Raw genomic sequence first — 19,850 nt, forward strand, 5'->3', positions numbered from 1 at the left:
ACCGAACAGAGTCAAAATTTCACAAATTCTCAACAGAACTTAAATCAAACATTCCCAAGCTTTTTCTTAACAAACAGAATCTGTCTTCATAGAGGGGTTTTGTAAAAATATCAGCAAGTTGTTCTACAGATTTTACAAATTGAATATCAATAGTACCCTTTTGCACATGTTCTCTAATAAAATGATATTTGATCTCAATGTGCTTAGTTCTTGAGTGCAAAACAGGATTTTTTGAAATATTTATGGCACTCATGTTATCACAAAATAATGGTATACTATTGATATTTAATTTGTAATCTTCCAACTGTGTTTTTAACCAAATTAATTGTGAACAATATGCAGATGCAGAAATATATTCAGCTTCAGCTGTGGATAGAGCCACTGTGGCTTGTTTTTTGCTTGACCACATGTTGAGTGAGCTTCCAAGGAAGCAACACATGCCGGATGTGCTCCTTCTATCCACTCTATCTCCCGCATAATCTGCATCACAAAATCCTACTGCACAAAAGTCATCAGATTTAGGATACCATAAGCCATACTCACTAGTTCCCTTAATGTATCTAATGATACGCTTAACGGCTGAAAGATGGGATTCCTTTGGGTGAGATTGAAATCTTGAGCATACACCCACACTTTGAACAATGTCTGGTTTAGAGGAAGTAAGATACATTAGTGAACCAATCATTCTTCTATATCGTGTTTCATCCACATCTTTGCCATCATCATCCTTTTCAAGTTTAGTGTTTGGATGCATTGGTATTCCCATTGATTTAGAATTTTCTAGGCCAAACTTTTTGATAAGTTCTTTTGCATACTTTCCTTGGTGAATAAAGGTACCACTAGGAGTTTGTTTAATTTGGAGGCCAAGAAAGAAAGTTAGCTCTCCCATTAAACTCATCTCAAACTCACTAGTCATGAGTTTTCCAAACTCTTCACACAAGGACTCATTGGCCGATCCAAACACAATGTCATCCACATAAACTTGAACTAGGAGTATATCATCATTAGATTCTTTAATGAATAAAGTTGTGTCCGTGGTACCCCTTTGAAATTGATTTTCTAATAGGAAGGCACTAAGCATTTCATACCAAGCTCTTGGAGCTTGCCTAAGGCCATAAAGAGCCTTTGAAAGTTTAAAAACATGATTTGGAAAATCTTTATGTTCAAAACCGGGGGGTTGAGCCACATACACTTCTCTATCAATAAAGCCATTAAGGAAAGCACATTTAACGTCCATTTGAAACATTTTGAAACCCTTCTGGGCAGCATAGGCAAGAAGCAACCTAATTGCTTCCATTCTAGCTACCGGAGCAAAAGACTCATCAAAATCTATACCCTCTTTTTGATCGTAACCTTGGGCCACTAATCTAGCCTTGTTACGAACAACTTGTCCATCCTCACCAAGTTTATTTTTAAACACCCACTTAGTACCCATAACTTTCTTACCATCCGGATGAGGTACTAATGTCCAAACCTCATTCTTGTCGAATTGTGCAAGCTCTTCTTGCATGGCTTTGACCCATGATGGATCTTCAAGAGCTTGTTTGACATTGTTGGGCTCCAATTATGACAAGAGTGCAAGATTGCTTGGTTCGGATTGCCTTTTGGTTGAGGATCTTGTTGTACTCCTTGTGAGGGATCACCAATGATGAAGTCATGAGGATAACTCCTCATAGACTTCCATTCTCTAGGCTTAGATTAATGCTAGGTATAACTGATTTTTGTTATGTTAAACCAACTTGATTGAACTTGATTAACAAAAAAATTTGGATATGTGACATTTTTCTAAAATAATTTAAGGTTCATAGACATTGGTTCCCGCCATAATTAGTTTGGCCAAAAGACAAAGGCAATTGACTCAGAGTCTCCGTGGTAACATTAAAAAGATTGTTAGTGTGGAATGTCTTGCTGGCTCTTAATTATAACCCTATACTTTTAGTTTTTAATTGCTATTGTTAATTGTTATTTTGGAAGGTGCAACCTTATTGCATAAAACCTTTAATCGTATCCTAACAAAATTTTGAAAGACGCAATGTGAAAGCAAGGAGTGGAAAGTTCCACCCAACTTTTGAAGGACCAATGGAATTATAGTCTGCATGGAAATTTTTTTGTTATATTCATGAGCTGTTTATGGTTTATATTCATAATAAAATAATGATACTGATGCTGCAATGTTAACTTTCTTAATACTAATTAATTAAGGATTTAAGGTCTAATTTTTCTTTTTTTTTCTTTAAAAATTGTTTCTAACAAACATTACCTCTATTTATTTATGTGAGTAATATATTAAAAAGAGTTAAAAATAGTCTCTAAATATATTATTAACCTTCTAATTTTCTATCATGATGTCACTTCAACTTAAATAGTTATTTTATACCATATAAACACAATCTTCTATCTTTATATTATATTAAGAATTCTCGTTATAAGAATTTTGTTTTGGATGACTAAAAACAAAAAAGAAAAAAAAAGCCAAACTAAATTGTTGATATTATGTCTAAATTAATCCAATATTAGAGATCTTCCTAAGATTGAAGCCACTCTAAATAAGACTTTCTTTTTAATAGGTAGTGGAATGTGATTGATGATCATAATTTTTTTTTTTAATTTACTAGACATATGTATTAGGTGATTATGTGATTGTATTTATTAATTTTTATATTTTTTGTATAATTGTATTCATAATAAGTTATATAGTGTATTTATCGCTTATATATCACTTCTTTTTTTTTAACAATTTATAGTTTCTTTAAATATCATTTAGTTGTAATAATATGTTAAAGATACATGCTGTTGTGATTCATAAAAAATAAAATTAAAAAATTAAATATTCTTTTTAATTATTAAATATTAATAATATTTATATTTATATTTTATCTAATAGTTTTATCATTGTACTATAGTATTTAATCAATAGGACTCAAAGTGCAAGGAAGCTGTCTTACAAGATTCATGAATAAAGAAACAGAAGCATACAAAGAATGAAAGCTTCAAAATAAGTCATTCATGACTTGGCTCCTACCTCCTATCTTCCATGAATACCAACTTCAAGAATAAGGTAGTAAAATATAAATTTATTTATCTATTAGTAATATATTAAAATAGAGTCTAAAGTAGCCTCTACATATATTATTAGCCTTCTAGCTTTTTATTATTATGCTACATCAGTTTAAGTGGTTAATTGGTACATATCATCTAATTAATTTTTTTTTTTGTCACGACAATATTTTTTTTTTTTGTCGATGGATTGGACAACCCCCAATCTTAAGTTTCGCACTCATACACAACACATCCACACACACATGATATCCTCTTTTTTGATCAAACTTGCACTACATGAGGCTTGAACTCACGACAATATTTATTCTATTAAAATAATTGGGACCAGATTGTAAAATGCATCGGGCCAAGCCCAATTTGTTTTACAACTTTTAATAAAGGCCCAAAAATTTATCAACAAAAAATTTATAAAGTTTCCAAAAACATTTCTGCAAAAAATTGGGATCCAGAATTGTCAAATTTTCGTAGGCTAGCCCGGAAAAAGATAGAAGTATTCATTGAAAAAGTTGGAATAAAGTTACTTGGAGCAAGCAAAGTAGAGGGCTAAGTTTCAATGATTTAGAATGCCAAAACTTAGCGCATCTAGCGAAGCAAGCTTGGAGAATGGTAAATAACCCCAAAATTATTTGGGTAAAAATCTTAAAGGCAATATATTTTCTGGGAGTAGCTTTTGGGGGGCCAAAGATAATAAACATGCTTCATGGGTATGGAAGAGTATCTTGGAGGGAAGAGATTTTCTGAGGAGACACAGGAATTGGAGTATTGAAGATGGTTTAAAAATTAACATTTGGGAAGATAGATGAATTGTGGGAGGAAGTAAGCTTATTAAATCAGAAGATAGGAAGCTCAATTCGGTAAAGAATATTCTGTTAAAAGGGATAGGTTGGAATAAAGAAAAGATACAACAATATTTTCCACCTCAAGTAAGGATAAGATTCTAAGAACCCCAATCATCACAATAAACAAAGAGGATAGGCTTATTTGGCCAAGAAAGATGGATGATATTTATACCATTAGGACTGGATATCAATTTGCCAAAAAAGAAAAAGAATATGCTGACATGAGGCAAGCATCATCAAGTATTGAGTATGAGGAGTTTTGGAAAGAAGTACGGGGGATGCAAGTTCCTCCAAAAAGATGTTTTTATGGAAGACTTGCTATAATATAATTGCTGTCAATGCGAATCTCTATAAAAAGAAACTAACTAAGTGTCCTTTGTGCAGGATTTGTGGAGAAAAAGAAGAGCTAGTGGAACATGCTATTTTGTTATGCAATTGGTACAATGTTTATCCATATATGACTCAGTTAAATCTTTTGCAGAATGGTTAAGAAAAAACATTTAAAAAATTAGGAAAAAGGGTAAAGAGATGCAGGACGAGTTAATAAGCAGTATGGAATTTTTATGTTGGTCAATGTGAAAGAACAGAAATCAATATGTATTCCAAAATATAAGAATTAATCCAAAATCAACAATTATCAGAGCAGTTATCTCAGAATCAGAATTCAAGAAAAGATAAAGTTCAGAGTATACAGAAGAGTTACCTGAATAGCGCTTCCCAAGGACTGGTTGAAAATTAATATTGATGCATCCTTTTGTATCCAGACAGGAAGAGCAGCAATCGCAACTGTTGTAAGGAATTGGAAAGGGTCAATGATCACCGGTTCAGCAACAAAAATCATGGTCAATTCCAGTTTGTCAGCTGAGGCCTATGCTTTTAGGGAGGCATTAATTATGGTGCAAAATCTGCAATCGGACAAATCATTAATAGAAATAGATTGTCAAGTTCTTGCTCAAGCTTTAAAATCGAAAAGTTCAATAAGAGAAATTGATGCAATTATCAGAGATATCCAGGGTTTGATTAATGAAGTTCCGGAAATAAGGATAACATGAGTTCCAAGAGATGGAAACAAATTAGGGGAGGGAAGTGAAGTTTGAAACGCAGCCTGAGCCTGGAGCCGGGTCGGGTGCTGCTGCTGTTTTGTTTGGGCCTGGGCCAGGTTGTTGGCCCGTTTCCCTGACAAAAAAAGCAAAAAAAACGGGTCTCGAGAGGAAAAAGAGGAAAACTGTGTAGAACTCTGGAGAGGGTGAAGTCCCAGTGAGTTCCCAATTTGCATTGCTCCTCGCTCTTGTTCCATTCATTGCACTTTGTAGAACGAAAGCTACCTCATTTCTGATCTCTCCTCACTTTCCTCGAATTGAAGATACTTTTGGGGTGAGGTAAAAATGCTCTTTTTCTTCTTCTTCTAACATTGTTTTTGTAGCTTCGGTTTTACTATTGGGTAGTGTTGTTATCTCTGCTTAGTTGTTGTTGTTTTATTTATTTTTGTTGGAATTTCTAAATGAGCTGAAAGGAATCAAATGGGGTTGCATACTGAAGTGAAATGTGATCTCTTGTGTAGTTTTGGTGTTGATATGGAATATGCACACAAACTGTTTGCTTGTTTTCCTCAGTGAAAGGAGGAGGAGTTCAACCTTTTTTTTGTGAATTTAGTGAGCAGTTGTGTTATTCTTCCTTTTTTAGAGTTTCGGTTCAATTGTTGTTCTGTTTTACTTTGAGATTAGTGTATATGTTGAAACCATGTAGCTGGACTTTAGAATTTCTATCAGGGAGTGCAATGTGTCTCTCTCAAGCTCCTTGCCTTTTTTATTGATTAATGTTGCGCTTATTTGTTGTGTGATGTTGGCTATGTTGTGCGTACATCCAGGATGAGGATGTCATTGATTCGGCCTCTGTTGGCAAGGCGAGGTTTCAGCACAAGCTCTGAAAAACTTGTTGCTTCTGTGCTCTTTGAGAGGCTGCCAGTGGTCATTCCCAAAGTCGACCCTGTAGTTTATGCATTTCAGGAATTTTCGTGAGTCTCAACTTCCATTGGTTTCTATAATTTTGTGCTGTTTGAGTACGAAAACAAAGAAAGGGAAAATAATTTGTTTTATGTTGCAGAATTTATTAATTTAATTTTTTAAGTCACAATATTTATGTCACTGCGGGAGGGATTTAGAGGAGGATGAATCTTAAGGTAAAGTGATGAAGATGGAATCTCCTAATCTGTGTGAGTTGGATGATGTGCAAAGTAGGTGAAAGACAAAGTATCCTCTTAGTGTTTGTCATTGTTTGTAGTATTTTCACGTAATTCTTAATCCTAATGTTAAATACTCTAATCCTTGTTGGATTCTTTTTTTGATCCCCATTGTGTTATCATCCGGGTTGAATTCTTGTGTGCCCAAACTATAAGAAATTATTGAAAACAATTAATAAATGGTATAAATTGTGTCTTTAAATATTGTTCCTTTCGTCTGACCTATTGTTTATTAATTATCTTGCCGATATTTTGGTTGTAGCTTGTCATGCTTTCTATATTTATTTTTCAATTTTGGATTGTTAGATTTCGATGGCGCCAACAATTTCAACGCAGATATCCTGATGAATTTCTAGACAAATCTAATGCTAGGTATGTGTATTTAGAATTATGTATTCCATTTTCGTTTTCTTTTCACATACTCATGTTAGAATTATGTTACTTCCAGGGGCAAAGGTGATTATCAGATTGACTACGTGCCAGCACCACGAATCACCGAAGCTGACAAAACGAATGATCGAAAGTATGCACCAATTTGAGCAGACCCCCTATGATATTACAAATTCTGTATTCCAATTATTTTTGAATATATGTAGGAAAGATGAACTAAGACTGCATTAAAGATGCCAACAATTACTATTTCTCTTATGAAATATGTACTTGGTTCTTCTCTTGTCCTCATCTTGGGAGTGATCAAATTTTCCATATTCACTTGGTTTCTATTTTCAACTGCTTTCTGGCAGTATTGGTAATTGAATGAGTTTAGCTATGATTAGTTTCGCGAGGCCAATCCAATGCTTGGCTAGGTAATATTCAGATACCATAATTTGAAAGCTTTAGGATAGATAGAAGCTTATTCAGGCCTTATGCTTGTGCTTGTAAATTTTGGGTTAGAACTGCTTGAATTTTTCTTTAGACATTATTGCTTAGTTATACATATTCTCATACAGTCTTACTGCTTGTTGCTATAGGTCATTACAAAGAGCTCTTGACCGAAGACTTTACCTTCTTCTCTTCGGTAATACATATGGGGCTCCAAGTGGGAAGCCTGTGTGGCATTTTCCGGAGAAAGTTTATGAATCAGAGGAGAACATGCGCAAGGTGAACTTTGGCTTTAGTATCCTTATTTTGTTTTCTTCTTTCTTCTCCTAATTTTTGTAATATTTTGCAGTGTGCTGAAACTGCATTGAAATCAATCATAGGGGACCTTTCTCATACATATTTTGTTGGAAATGCTCCAATGGGTCATATGGTTGTTCAGCCTACAGAAGACACATCTAAATCCACCCCTTTTAAGGTATACTATTAGAAGCTTGACATGTTTCAATACGTCGGCATACGAGAGCATTTTCTTGAACCTTCTGAATCTAGCTTCTGGAGTGCTTATATCTGTTCTCTCCATGTGGATATTGATTATACTTGCTCAGTCTTTTTTTAACTGAAATCTTTTTCCAGAGATTCTTTTTCAAGTCACAAGTAATCGCAAAAAACAAGTTCAACATTGGAAAATGCGAGGATTTTGTTTGGGTGACAAAGGATGAATTGTTGGAGTACTTTCCAGAGCAAGCCGAGTTTTTAAACAAGATGATCCTTAGCTAATTACAGCAGAGGACGGTTGTTTCATTAGGATAATTGCAAATTAGTTCATACAATGCTGCAGGACCCTGAAAGATTATCAAGCTAACATATAGTTTATGGTCAAAATAGAAGTTTATTCTTGTTTTGGAGATTTATGAGTTTATGGTGCTCAAAGGCTATTGTTTTGGATCTCTTCTTTCCTTTTATTTTCTACCCTTTTTTCATCTGTATTTTCTGCCAGTTTTGCTGTAATAAATGAGTTGCCTTTGTGATTTAGTGTTAGAATGTGTTGCCCTATTTTGTTGACAGTCTGTGTATCATCACATCTTTATCAGTTCACCAACTTTGTGCCTCTTTTGGGATTCAAAATTAGCACTTTTTCCCTGTCATGCTAGGAAGCTTCAACCATTTCTTAGGGTTATTTTGGTTTAAAAAATAAGTATTTGCTATTTCCAAATGTTTGGTTTTATCTTCTATAAACTTATGTTAGAAGAAAATTTGCATTGCATTTGTAATATTTTGATACCATACTACTGTAAATGTCACAATTATGTTCATACCTATAATTTAGGGCTTAATTAATAAATATAAAAATACTACTCAGTATACTAAAATTCAATTGCCAGTCAAATTTATTATTAGGTATTTATGTATATTTATACATATTGATTTATATTTTTTTTTAACTAAATAATTAACTGCTAAAATAGTCAAACTTATTATAATAGAATAATTTAACTTATTTTTATATGTAATTGCTGATTAATTGTTGATTTTGATATACGCATAAAGTAAATAAATAAATAAATACTGAAGTATCAAGTGTTGAAAAAGAATGCCTGCACTTTGCACGTGTATTTAAATTCAAGATTAACTTGAATGTTGTTAAGCGACTACAGAAATTACAATTGTGAATATTCATCATCTCAAAAAAAAAAAATTCAAAGAAAAATTGTGTGTCAAAGCATATATGGTCAGTCAAACCCACGTTTTACCGGTTGGTAAACATTAGAACTACATAATTTAATTATGTGAGAGGAAATTGGAGGACAGAATGAATGTGTTCCAAACAAGAAATGTTTGTTCTGGTGAGTTAAAAAAGTGAGACGAAATTAAGGACACCAAACTATGTAACCCAAAAAAAAAAAAAAGAGTACACCCATCTCTTAAAATTGGGTACAATTTAATCTATTTTTTATTTCTCAAAAAAGTATATATTGACCTTTCATGATAATAATCTGTTATATTTTGTAAAATATAATACTAAATGGGATGTTCTCATGTAGTGGAATAAAAATATTCTTAAGAGAAATAATGTTATTGAGCAAAGAAAATATGACATGTAGAAAGATTTTGTTATTTAATTAAACAGAGAGTATACTTATAAGTATACTTATAAGTGTAAATTTTTTTTTTAGTTAAATGAATGGTTCTCAATTCTCTAGTACTTATGGTGAGTTCCCTATATCTTGCACCCAATTCTAAATCCACCAACTAAATTTCAACTACTTTCTGTTGAACTGCCATCTAAGTACACACAATAACGCTCTTATGACAATGGTGACGTGACCAACATACATACCCTTAATTATCTTTCGTTATCCCCAATGAAATAATGCTCTTACCTTATTATTAATCAAACTATAATTTTATTAAATTGTTAATTAGATTCTTATATATATATATTTTTTAATTAGGTCTTTATATTATATCAAATTTTGTAAATAAACTTTTATTATAACAAAAACGTTAAAATTAATAAAATATTGTGTTAAACTATACAAAATATTAAGTATTAAATATATATTCGTTTTGTTTAATAAAATATTTCATTAATTTCAATATTTTTATTATAATATGTACTTAATTACAAAATTTAATACAATATAAAGACTCAGTCGAATAGAAAAAATATAGAAATCAACCAAATAATTAAACCTTATTAATCTAATGTTTCTATATACTATACACACATACATGCGTGTACCTTTATGTGTATAATAAGTTGGCTGCCCTACCATTTCTACCTTCCACCACCCTTAATTAATCTCCTTTATATTAATCTTAACCCTAAAACATTCCCATCTTTCCATTCCCATCATTATTCAAATGGAAAACCAAGACCCTTCACCACCACCACCACCACAATTGTTGCTACCACCACCACAACAAGATCATCATCACTCTCACAATGATAATAATATTCATGATGAGTCACAATACAATCCATTGTTCTTCTTGCCACCACCACCTTCTCCTTCTTCTTCCTCCATGATGATGATGCAAAATCCTTTGGTGCAAGAAAATATTGATTGGGTTAGTTTCTTCTCTAATGGAGAAAACAACAACTTGTTTATTGGAGAGAATCATAATACCAATAAAGAAACAACAATGGAATGTGCTTCTTCTTCTTTTTATGCTTCTACTTCTACCTCTACTACTTCTATGCCGTCTCTGATGACTGAGGTTCATCAGAGCGGCGAGGATGAGAAAAAGAAAGGAGGAAGATTGATGAAGAAGAAGACGAAGCCGAGGTTTGCATTTCAAACAAGAAGTGCAGATGATATTCTTGATGATGGTTACCGATGGAGAAAATATGGACAGAAATCTGTGAAGAACAGCATGTATCCAAGGTACGTACGTAGTACAAAACAAAATTAATAATAATAATAATAATAATAATAATAATAATAATAATAATAATAATAATAATATGCCATGTTCTTTAATTATTTGTCGTTGAAAGCATGAATCTCTAACATTAGACAATATTAAGAAAAATCAAAATTGTATACTAAAATTAGCTACTAAAATCAATCATCAACTATGAAGTGTGGGCATTTTGTTGAGTTCTCATGTCTGCGTGTCGAACACATTTTCGACACGACACTCACCGACACGGGCGTATCTGCTGTGTCCAACCGTGTCTTAATAAAAAATAAAAAAATTTTCTTCGGACACGTCTGGACACACCTAAATACCATCACGTGTCAGCGTATCTAATCTTATTTTTAACATATATATTTAAAATAAATTTAGATATAGTATATATTATTATTTATTAAAACAAAAATATTTTAAATACTTGATATAATTAAAATAAGACATTAAAAATAATTAAAAATTTTAATTTATATTTTAATATCAATAAAATATTAAAATATCATTACGATTTATCTAAAAAATAGTTTATATTTTATATGTATGCGTATCACGTGTCATGTAAAATTTTAAAATTCGCGTGTTGGCGTGTCCCATGTCGTGTTGTGTCCCGTGTCCGTGCATCATAGATCATCAATGTATTTGTGTGTTAATATATGTATAATTTAATTTATTTTCAATGTGAATTTGTATTCTAACATGTATTTTATACTAATAATTGATTTTTATGGTTAATTTTAGTATACATGTAGTATAGTCGTAAAAAAAATTATAACAAAAATAAGTTAATAAAAATTTAGTATATCATCTAAAAATTGAAAATTGTACGTATACTATGTTCAAAATTTAAAAGCTAGATATTTAAATTTTATATTGACTAAATTTTTATTATTTAATTTTCTCATATTTACTATATATATTATACAATATTAATAAAGAGGATTTTAGAATTTAATCACTTTTTGGTGTCTAGCTTTAATTTTAAAAATAATATTCTATTTTTTAAAAACACAACAGTTATTTGATATCTTTTCCTTTTTTTTTATTTAACTTTTTTCAGTTGTATACAACAACATAAATTTCAAAACTTGTCTATTGAATAATGATGAGCTTCAAAAAGTAAAATAAAATAAAACGAAATGAATTGACATATAGGTGCGACATTATAAACTGGACAAGAGGGCAACAATAATGTCAAAAATTATATATTGACATTTAACGGTATATAAAAATTAAACTATTCTCTCATCCAAATATCCAATTGTTTAGTTTGGATAATGATTTAAAAAAATTTACGTCTATATCAGACTTGCAAGCTGTGTGACTTGAGATTATTTAATTTGGCATCAGTGATAAAGGATTATATAACTGAGATGAAATATGATGAGAAAAAATACAATTATTGAACAAACAAATACTTTGCTCCTATATGTGATGTTTAGTTTGATAATAATAATAACAATTTCCTTACGTTATCAATAACATTTTTATTAATTTCTGTTAATTCTTATTTATGACTATATTTAATAAAAATATCTTTGTAAATATATCTAATAAAAATATCTTTTTTTATAGTTTAATCTAATAAAAATATCTTTATAAATATATTTTTTAAATATATTTTTTATACATATATTTAAAAGATAATAATTAATTATTATATATTAACAATAAATTAATAGATAATATATTAATATTTTATACTTTTTCTAATAATAAATCAATCAATCCCTCATATTCTCATTTTTTTTTGTTACAAAACATGGATGATGGGGCAATGAATTAAAGAAGCTACTACCGGTGCACTCATCACACATGCAATGTGAAGAAACAAGTTCAAAGGTTATCCAAAGACACAAGCATAGTGGTGACAACTTATGAGGGAATTCATAATCACCCATGTGAGAAGCTCATGGAAACCCTAACTCCTCTTCTCAAGCAAATGCAATTTCTAGCTAGCTTCTAATTATAAAGTATAAAGTTCTAACGGTGACATTACTGAAGCTTCTCTATATCTGCTTAGCAACATGCACATGTAATAATAACTTAATTATTTTTAATTTATATATATGTATATCTAAATCCCTAATTATGTAATTTTCCAACATTAAGTACAAATTATACACATTACAAGTTAATTTTTATACTTTTTATTATGTACCCCAGCCCTTGAATACAATTAATGTTATTGAAACTCTATGTACACAAAATGTTTATTGTTACTTATTTGATAATTTTCAACTTATATATATATATATATATATATATATATATATATATATATATATATATATATATATATATATATATATATATATATATTGAAGCATAAATAAATAAATAAATAAAAGTAGTCTAGATTGATGTCTAGTTGAACAAATTAAATCAGATTTGTTTGAGATAAATCCAAGGCTATTTATAAAGAGGTGAAGTAGTTCTTGATGTAAAATCTAAGAATAGTATTAGGAGGAACCACCACTAAAACTAATAAAATAATGGAAACATAATTCATTGGGGAAAAAGTAAAAAAAAAAACTTAGTCTACCAAAAATCAATATTAGTTGATAAAATATTCTAAAATATTTTTATTTTCTAAATTCTGAACATTTTAATAAATATTTACTATGTTATTAAAATTAAAGGTCATAGCTAGGTGTATGTAATTTTCTTCAATAGTCAAATTCTTAGTGCTATAATTTCTAAGAGTCAAAATTTGATAGTTTATTCATAGTAATATATACATGCATGTAGATATATAAAGTTAAGTTAAAGAATATTAAAAAAAAAAGCAAAGAGAAGAGAAAAAGAAAGCTAATGGATTACTCTTGTTTTATGGTCTAAGAAATTAAATAATTCTTAGCTTTTTTGAAAATACCAATAACATATAAAAATATTATATAAATATTTTTTTGTATATTTTCCTAATATTTTATATTTTAATATTAAGAATATTTGATAAAAAAATAAAAATTATATTTTTATATTTTAAAAAAATATAAATATATAAAATACAATTATCACTTGTCATCATTATTTTTATGCTGATGAAGCAAAGAATAATGCATGGTGAGTTCAAGGCTAAAAAATTTATATATGAATAATTTTAATGTGAAATACAAAAATATTTTATTATTTTAGTGTTTTACATAGTTGTGGTGGTAGCACAAAACGTTATTGATGTTTTGTAATAAAAAAAATTAATTATAAAAAAATAAAATGTTATTGACATTTTATAATAAAAAATATTATTTTAATTATTAAAATACAAAACGTTACTGATGTTTTGTTAAAAATATATTATTTTAATTAAAAAAACACAAAACGTCATTGACGTTTTGTAAATGGCCATAGTTGTGTTTAACACACAGTTTAGTTTATGATAAAGGATTTCACCTCTAATAATACAATATTAAAAAAAAAGTTCTGAGTTTAACTTTAACACCTCAATTATTTTCACCCACACACTTGCATGCAAATTATTCATACCGTGCATGACAAGGACCCTTCCCGCTTTCAACACGTGTCCATCACGTGTCGGCAGCGAGCATAACGACAACCCACACGTGTCAGTATCAGCAACATCGCATAGTTATAGGATCAAGATCAATAAGCCTCATCCACTCCTATTAAAAACAACAACCCATATTGAAGATAATCAGAGTTAGTTCTTGTTTGTTTCAATTCATAGTTTGTTGTTATTATTGAAAATGGCTCAGTTACTGGATAAAGCGAAGAACTTTGCAGCGGAGAAGATAAGTGACGTGGCGAAGCCTGAGGCGCATGTAACTGACGTGGACTTCAAGCGCGTGAGCAAGGATCACATTGAGTATTTGGCCAAAGTCTCTGTTCAGAACCCTTACTCTGCTTCTATCCCTATTTGTGAGATCAAATACTCTTTCAAAAGTGCTTCAAGGTATTTTTCATTATTCTTCATCTCTTGTTTTTTTCTTAGCTTCATTCTTAACTAATAGATGAATTATCTCTACCAATAGTTGTTAAATGAATATGAATCTATGTATATGCTATATGAATGTAATAGGTTTGTTAAGTATGGATTTTAATTACATGTTAATTGAGAACAACTTTTTTTTTAATTGCATATTTTTTATTCAGTTTAATTACTCTATTGATCCTGTAAATACGAAATTTTTAATTAGATTTTTATATATATATTTTTTTAATTGGTTTTTGTACCAAATATTTTTTCAATTGAATCCTTTTTGGTAGTGATTAGTTTAATTGTATAGAGACCAACTTAAAAAAAATTGGTATAAGGACTCGGATAAAAAAAATTGTAGGAATTCAATTAAAAAACAATTTGGTACAAAAACTCAATTAAAAAGAAAAAAATTTAAAGACTTAATTAAAAATTTTGTGAAATTACAGTACCAACAAAATAATTAAACTTTTTTACCCTAAATTTAAAGAGAGAACAATTTTTTTTTTATTTTAAAAGAACTTATTCTCTAAAGAGTTATTCATATATTGAATCAATTATGATAAAATACATTTATATCAAAAATAAAAAATTAATTATTATATTTTAAAATACTATATATATATATATATATACAAAAATTTATAGTGTTTGATTTGATGGTTAATTTTATTCATGCACATAATATTATTTATATTAAATTCAGCTGATGTTGCTTCTTTTTTTTTTTCCTGAAAATTGAATTTAATTTGATATGGTTAAAATTAAAGGGAGATAGCAACAGGGAGAATACCAGACCCAGGATCACTGAAGGGTAAAGACACAACAATGCTGGATGTGCCAGTGAAGGTACCTTACAATGTATTGATGAGCTTAGCCAAGGACATTGGTGCTGATTGGGACATAGATTACCAATTGGACATTGGTCTTGTTATTGATCTTCCAGTCATTGGAAACTTCACTATTCCTCTCTCTCACAATGGGGAGGTCAAGCTTCCATCACTCTCTAGCATGTTCAGCAAAGAAAATTAGTGCAATAAAGTTTATTAATTGTTCAGACAATTAATAGATGCTATTATTTGTTGCGACAATTAATAGATGCGACAATTAATAGATGCTAAATAAGATAAGTTTTAGGTTTTTTTTTTTTATCTCATTAGCATTATCGTAAATTTAAAGTTTTTTTTTTAATTTAAATTAGTGTTGTTACACATGTAGATGTGCAATTGTGCATGCATAGTGCGTGCGTATGCTTTTAAGTAGTAGTGCTACTTTGTTCCATACATGTTTGTATCTATGATTGTACGCATATATAGTATATGCTTTGGAATAATTATATTATACAAGGCGTTTTGTAATAGTATTCTCTTCGTAGCTTTTAAGCAGGTTGATCTATTTTGGATGGAACATTATTGTGATTTTCATGGCTGTGTTGGTGTACACTTACAAGAGAAGAGGATGCGTTGAACTAAAAGTTTCAATTGAATTATAAAATAATTTACACATGACGGAAACAAATAAGCAAAATCAAGAATGATAAAAATAAAGTATGGCTTACTAACAGAAAGGGGATGTAGCTCAGATGGTAGAGCGCTCGCTTAGCATACGAGAGGTACGGGGATCGATACCCCGCATCTCCAACTGCTACTGTATTTTTTTTTTGTCTAGTTATATTGTATGCAACAAACTATTTGAAAAAAATATATAAAAAATACATATATTTGAATGTGACAATAATCAATTTGTACTCGGTTATGGAATTAAAAAAAAATCTGTTTCAAACTTAAAATGACAATACTTCTTGTTAACTCGTCATTCCAATCTTCTAAATTAATCATAATTTGGACTAATGTAGTAGTTTTGATTTTGAAGAGAATATCACTCTGACCCATCATGACTAGAGGTTGAACAAATTTCCAATGTTCGCTGTTCATGGTTTTCTTAGTCGTGTACTCATGCAACTTCTTATTGTAATTTATATTTTTTCTTGAAATAAATCAAGGTTCTAATCCTTTAATTTCCGTCTAAAAGGTGCTCCTTGGGCATGATTTGACTCTTTAAGATTATTGAATGAAAGAATGGTTTCGTTAATTAGGAATGCAAATTTATCAACGCGGTAACAGCCACCTTCTAGAAGTGTATGTGATCCATTAATTTGTTCAGACATAGAATGGAAAATATATAAGCCAAGGTTCTACAGAAATTAATTAGTACATCACCGCTATCTTATTGCATGTCCCTCTCCTAGGCTTGTAGCACAATCTATCTAATATATATATTTATTGTAAATATCGAGCAAAAAAAATTTTAAAATTTACAAAAAAAAAAATTAGTTATGCACCTGTACAATTAAAAGATGACATGAGGAAAAAAAAACTTAGCATTATTACACTAGAAAATAAATAGTCTTTTTTATTTAGATAATTGAACAAGATGTATATACAGCCTTTTTTTTTCCAACAATACTATAGAAATTTAAATTCTATAAGGTGAGATAATTTTATCATTTCGGCCAATAAAATTTAAAATAAAAAGGATTTGCAAAAGTTCTATTAAATCCAAAGGAAAATAATCTTTTCTTTTCCGGTGTTTAAAATTGTAGATGTATGATGTTGTTACTCTTGCTTTGTATAGTTATTCTACCTTGTGCTACACTTACAAAATAGGTACCAAACTAAGCTACTTATAATTCACCCTAAACCTTGTTGGTAGTGATATTATAAGAAATTCTATTGAATAATCTTATAATTTACATGTAGATAACAGAAACAATTTGTTTCCATATGCAAATGCCCATGTGTAATAATAATACTAGCTAGTACTAGTGCTATTTATTCAAGGCACAAACACAAAGTCTATTGAAGTATTGGCACAAATGACAAAACAACACTATGTAATAATAAGACCGTGTCCAAATAGCGTAAACATAAATAAAAACAGGCAATGTTGTTTACGTGTCTTTTATTAATTTTCTTTTTAATTTAAATAGAAAATCTTTATTTTATTATCCGATCCCTTACTAACTTCAAATATATAGTTTCAGTTTTACACTTGAGTAGATGAGCTGACGCAAATGTATTCTGAAGAAAGAAAAGAATGTAATATTTTTTGTATAGTACGATAAATTTATAGACTTTAATTTTGATATACTGATGGTATAAAATGTTTTATACAGTTGTATAATTACAGTTATTTTTTTAAATGGTCATCTACGCGATTAATAGAAAAAGTAATTATTTTTACTAATATGGTATTATGTAATTGAATGTATGTGTAAAACGATTTTACACTCACAGTGTATCAAAAATTAAATTCATATTTATATGCTAAAATAAATATTTAAATTAAATTTTATATTTAAATTTAAAGTTTTACTATTATTAAAAAATTGGTCAATTAAAATAATAAATTGTCTTTGTAAATCTAATAAAATGTAGCAAATATATGGTAAAAATTATGTGAATGCATTTAGGTCCAATTTGGATAAACAATTTAATTAAGCTCTTTTGATAAAATAGTTTAAATAATAAATGATTATATTAAAAATAGCTTATAAATAAGTTATTTTGTATTTGAATTTTTAGTTCTAAAAGTACTTATTTTATAGAAATATGATAAAAAGTATTAGTATTATGAGTTTATAAGCTCCTAAATAGTTTCTTAAAAAAATAATTTGATTTTGAAAATTATACCAAACATTAATACTACTACATACTTTTCATAAATCATAAACTCAAAAAAATTACTTTTAAAACTTTTCAAACAGACCTTAGTTCTAACATTCTTGACTAAATAAAAAAACGTTTCAGTAAAAGTTGATTTAGCAATTTTATGCAATTTTTTTCAAAAGTACTACAGTCTGTGAAAAAATAAATATTCTCTTTTTAATTACACTTATTTTTAGATAATGAAATATTTAAGATACCGCATTTCTTTTCTTAATGCATCCACATTCCTTCTTTCTTTTTCATTCTTCTTAAAAAGGTCAAAGAGTATAAATCAAATTTCAAATCAAATTAATTAACATGAGTCACATGCTTGTGTGACCAAAAAGAAAGGGAAAATAAACACAACTACTATAAATATTCAAACTAAGTAACAAACAAAAATAAATTCAAATCCAACCACCATATCTTCATCAATTTCTCCATTCACTTCTTCCCTTTATCAAAACCTCATCAAATCAACCATGGCAGAAATTGATCAAGTTAGACCCTTAGCCCCATCAAGAGACCAACAAAGTAGTAGTGATGATGAAGAAGCTCTCATCAAAAGCAAACATCTTAGGAGAATCAAATTATGTGGATGTGTAAGTGCAATTTCTTTATTAATATTTGTAATAGTAAGTGTGATTTTATCATTCACAGTTTTTAAGGCCAAAGATCCCATAGTTACAACTAATAATATCACACTCACAAACCTAGACTTTAGTGTAAATTTAAATCCTATGACTCCTAGTGTTAAGGTTAACATGTCTCTTTTAATAGACATGTCTATTAAAAATCCTAATTCTGCATCCTTCAAATTTCGTAATGCAACCACGGCCATAAACTACCGTGGGGTAGCCGTGGCCGAGGTGAAGAATCCGCCGGGGATTGCCAAGGCTAGGCGAACATTTAGGATGAATGTCACGGCGGATGTGTTGGCCGACCGGCTCGCGACTAGACCGGAATTGTTTTCGGATGTTATGTCCGGGCACATTACCTTAAATACCTACACAGAGATTTCAGGACGTGTTAAGATTTTGATAATTAAGAAACATGCTGAGATTAAGATGAATTGCACTGTGAATGTTGATTTTTCAAGTAAGCAAGTTCAGGACATGAATTGCAAACGTAAGGTAAAAATTTAGGCATTATTTGAATTTTCGTTGTAATAATTGTTCTTCAATATATCTTCTCTTTATTTATTCATAGCTGAGTTTGTTTAGAGTCTTCTATTTTTGCTCTGCTTTTCTAGGCCTAAATTTATGTAATAATAGAAATTAATATAATTCTAGATTATACATTATATATACATATTCCAGTTATCCAGTTTGTTTTACATAAACATGGTACAAAATAATCTAGTTGTGATTTTCTTCTGTTAATTTTTGCATATGAATTTCATTAATTAGTAAATTGTATCCTCTGCATATGAGCTATAAGGCCTTGTTTGGATATCTTTATATTTTTATTTCAATATCCCATATTTATAAACAATCAAAACCTTAAGTAGCTACTAGAGCAATAAAAGATTAACTTGAATATCAATTTTTATTAGCCAAAACAATTGACCATGAGTGTAAGACTAATAACACATGCATGGTGCATAAGACTATAACCAAAATACAAAAACAAGATATAATAAAGACAAGATGACTCAAAACACAATCTCTAACCAAATCGTTCCTTTGAGACCTATAATTGTTATCAATTTAATCTAAGTTAAAATTTGAGTTTATTTGTTTAATTTAGGAATGAGTTTAGGGTTTATGTTGATCACTTTGTTATTTAATGTTATAATTGTTATCACTTTTAGTTAGAGTTACAATAAA

General features: G+C 29.5%; 4 protein-coding genes and 1 non-coding gene across 10 annotated transcripts; all 5 read left to right on the forward strand.

Moving 5' to 3' along the window:
* Nucleotides 1-3,999: 3,999 nt before the first annotated feature.
* LOC112732920 (uncharacterized) lies at nucleotides 4,000-8,085 on the forward strand. 6 transcript variants are annotated; one of them, XM_072213228.1, is made up of 9 exons: nucleotides 4,099-4,168; nucleotides 4,284-4,337; nucleotides 4,664-5,278; nucleotides 5,767-5,913; nucleotides 6,445-6,510; nucleotides 6,587-6,661; nucleotides 7,110-7,239; nucleotides 7,310-7,435; nucleotides 7,594-8,085. In XM_072213228.1, the coding sequence occupies exons 4-9, from the start codon at nucleotides 5,768-5,770 to the stop codon at nucleotides 7,735-7,737; spliced, it is 687 nt and encodes a 228-aa protein (XP_072069329.1). In that variant the 5' UTR covers nucleotides 4,099-4,168; nucleotides 4,284-4,337; nucleotides 4,664-5,278; nucleotide 5,767; the 3' UTR covers nucleotides 7,738-8,085. The 6 variants fall into 6 exon arrangements, with proteins under 6 accessions (XP_025637532.1, XP_072069340.1, XP_072069329.1 ...); XM_072213240.1 differs by having other exon boundaries at nucleotides 4,664-5,273; XM_025781747.2 differs by having other exon boundaries at nucleotides 4,000-4,337.
* Nucleotides 8,086-9,778: 1,693 nt separating this feature from the next.
* LOC112717909 (uncharacterized) lies at nucleotides 9,779-12,565 on the forward strand. The gene is made up of 2 exons (XM_025769834.2): nucleotides 9,779-10,349; nucleotides 12,166-12,565. The coding sequence occupies exons 1-2, from the start codon at nucleotides 9,826-9,828 to the stop codon at nucleotides 12,341-12,343; spliced, it is 702 nt and encodes a 233-aa protein (XP_025625619.1). The 5' UTR covers nucleotides 9,779-9,825; the 3' UTR covers nucleotides 12,344-12,565.
* A 1,399-nt stretch (nucleotides 12,566-13,964) lies between these two features.
* LOC112732931 (desiccation protectant protein Lea14 homolog) lies at nucleotides 13,965-15,672 on the forward strand. The gene is made up of 2 exons (XM_025781764.2): nucleotides 13,965-14,290; nucleotides 15,085-15,672. Exons 1-2 carry the CDS (start codon nucleotides 14,085-14,087, stop codon nucleotides 15,344-15,346), a joined length of 468 nt encoding a protein of 155 aa, XP_025637549.1. The 5' UTR covers nucleotides 13,965-14,084; the 3' UTR covers nucleotides 15,347-15,672.
* Nucleotides 15,673-15,881: 209 nt separating this feature from the next.
* Nucleotides 15,882-15,954, forward strand: TRNAA-AGC (transfer RNA alanine (anticodon AGC)). Its single transcript has one exon. It is a non-coding gene; the product is annotated as a tRNA-Ala (tRNA).
* Nucleotides 15,955-18,409: 2,455 nt separating this feature from the next.
* On the forward strand, nucleotides 18,410-19,343 carry LOC112762382 (late embryogenesis abundant protein At1g64065). The gene has a single exon (XM_025808239.3). It carries the CDS (start codon nucleotides 18,504-18,506, stop codon nucleotides 19,164-19,166), a length of 663 nt encoding a protein of 220 aa, XP_025664024.1. The 5' UTR covers nucleotides 18,410-18,503; the 3' UTR covers nucleotides 19,167-19,343.
* Nucleotides 19,344-19,850: the final 507 nt, after the last annotated feature.

Source organism: Arachis hypogaea, chromosome 2, assembly GCF_003086295.3.
Source record: "Arachis hypogaea cultivar Tifrunner chromosome 2, arahy.Tifrunner.gnm2.J5K5, whole genome shotgun sequence".
NCBI lineage: Eukaryota > Viridiplantae > Streptophyta > Magnoliopsida > Fabales > Fabaceae > Arachis > Arachis hypogaea.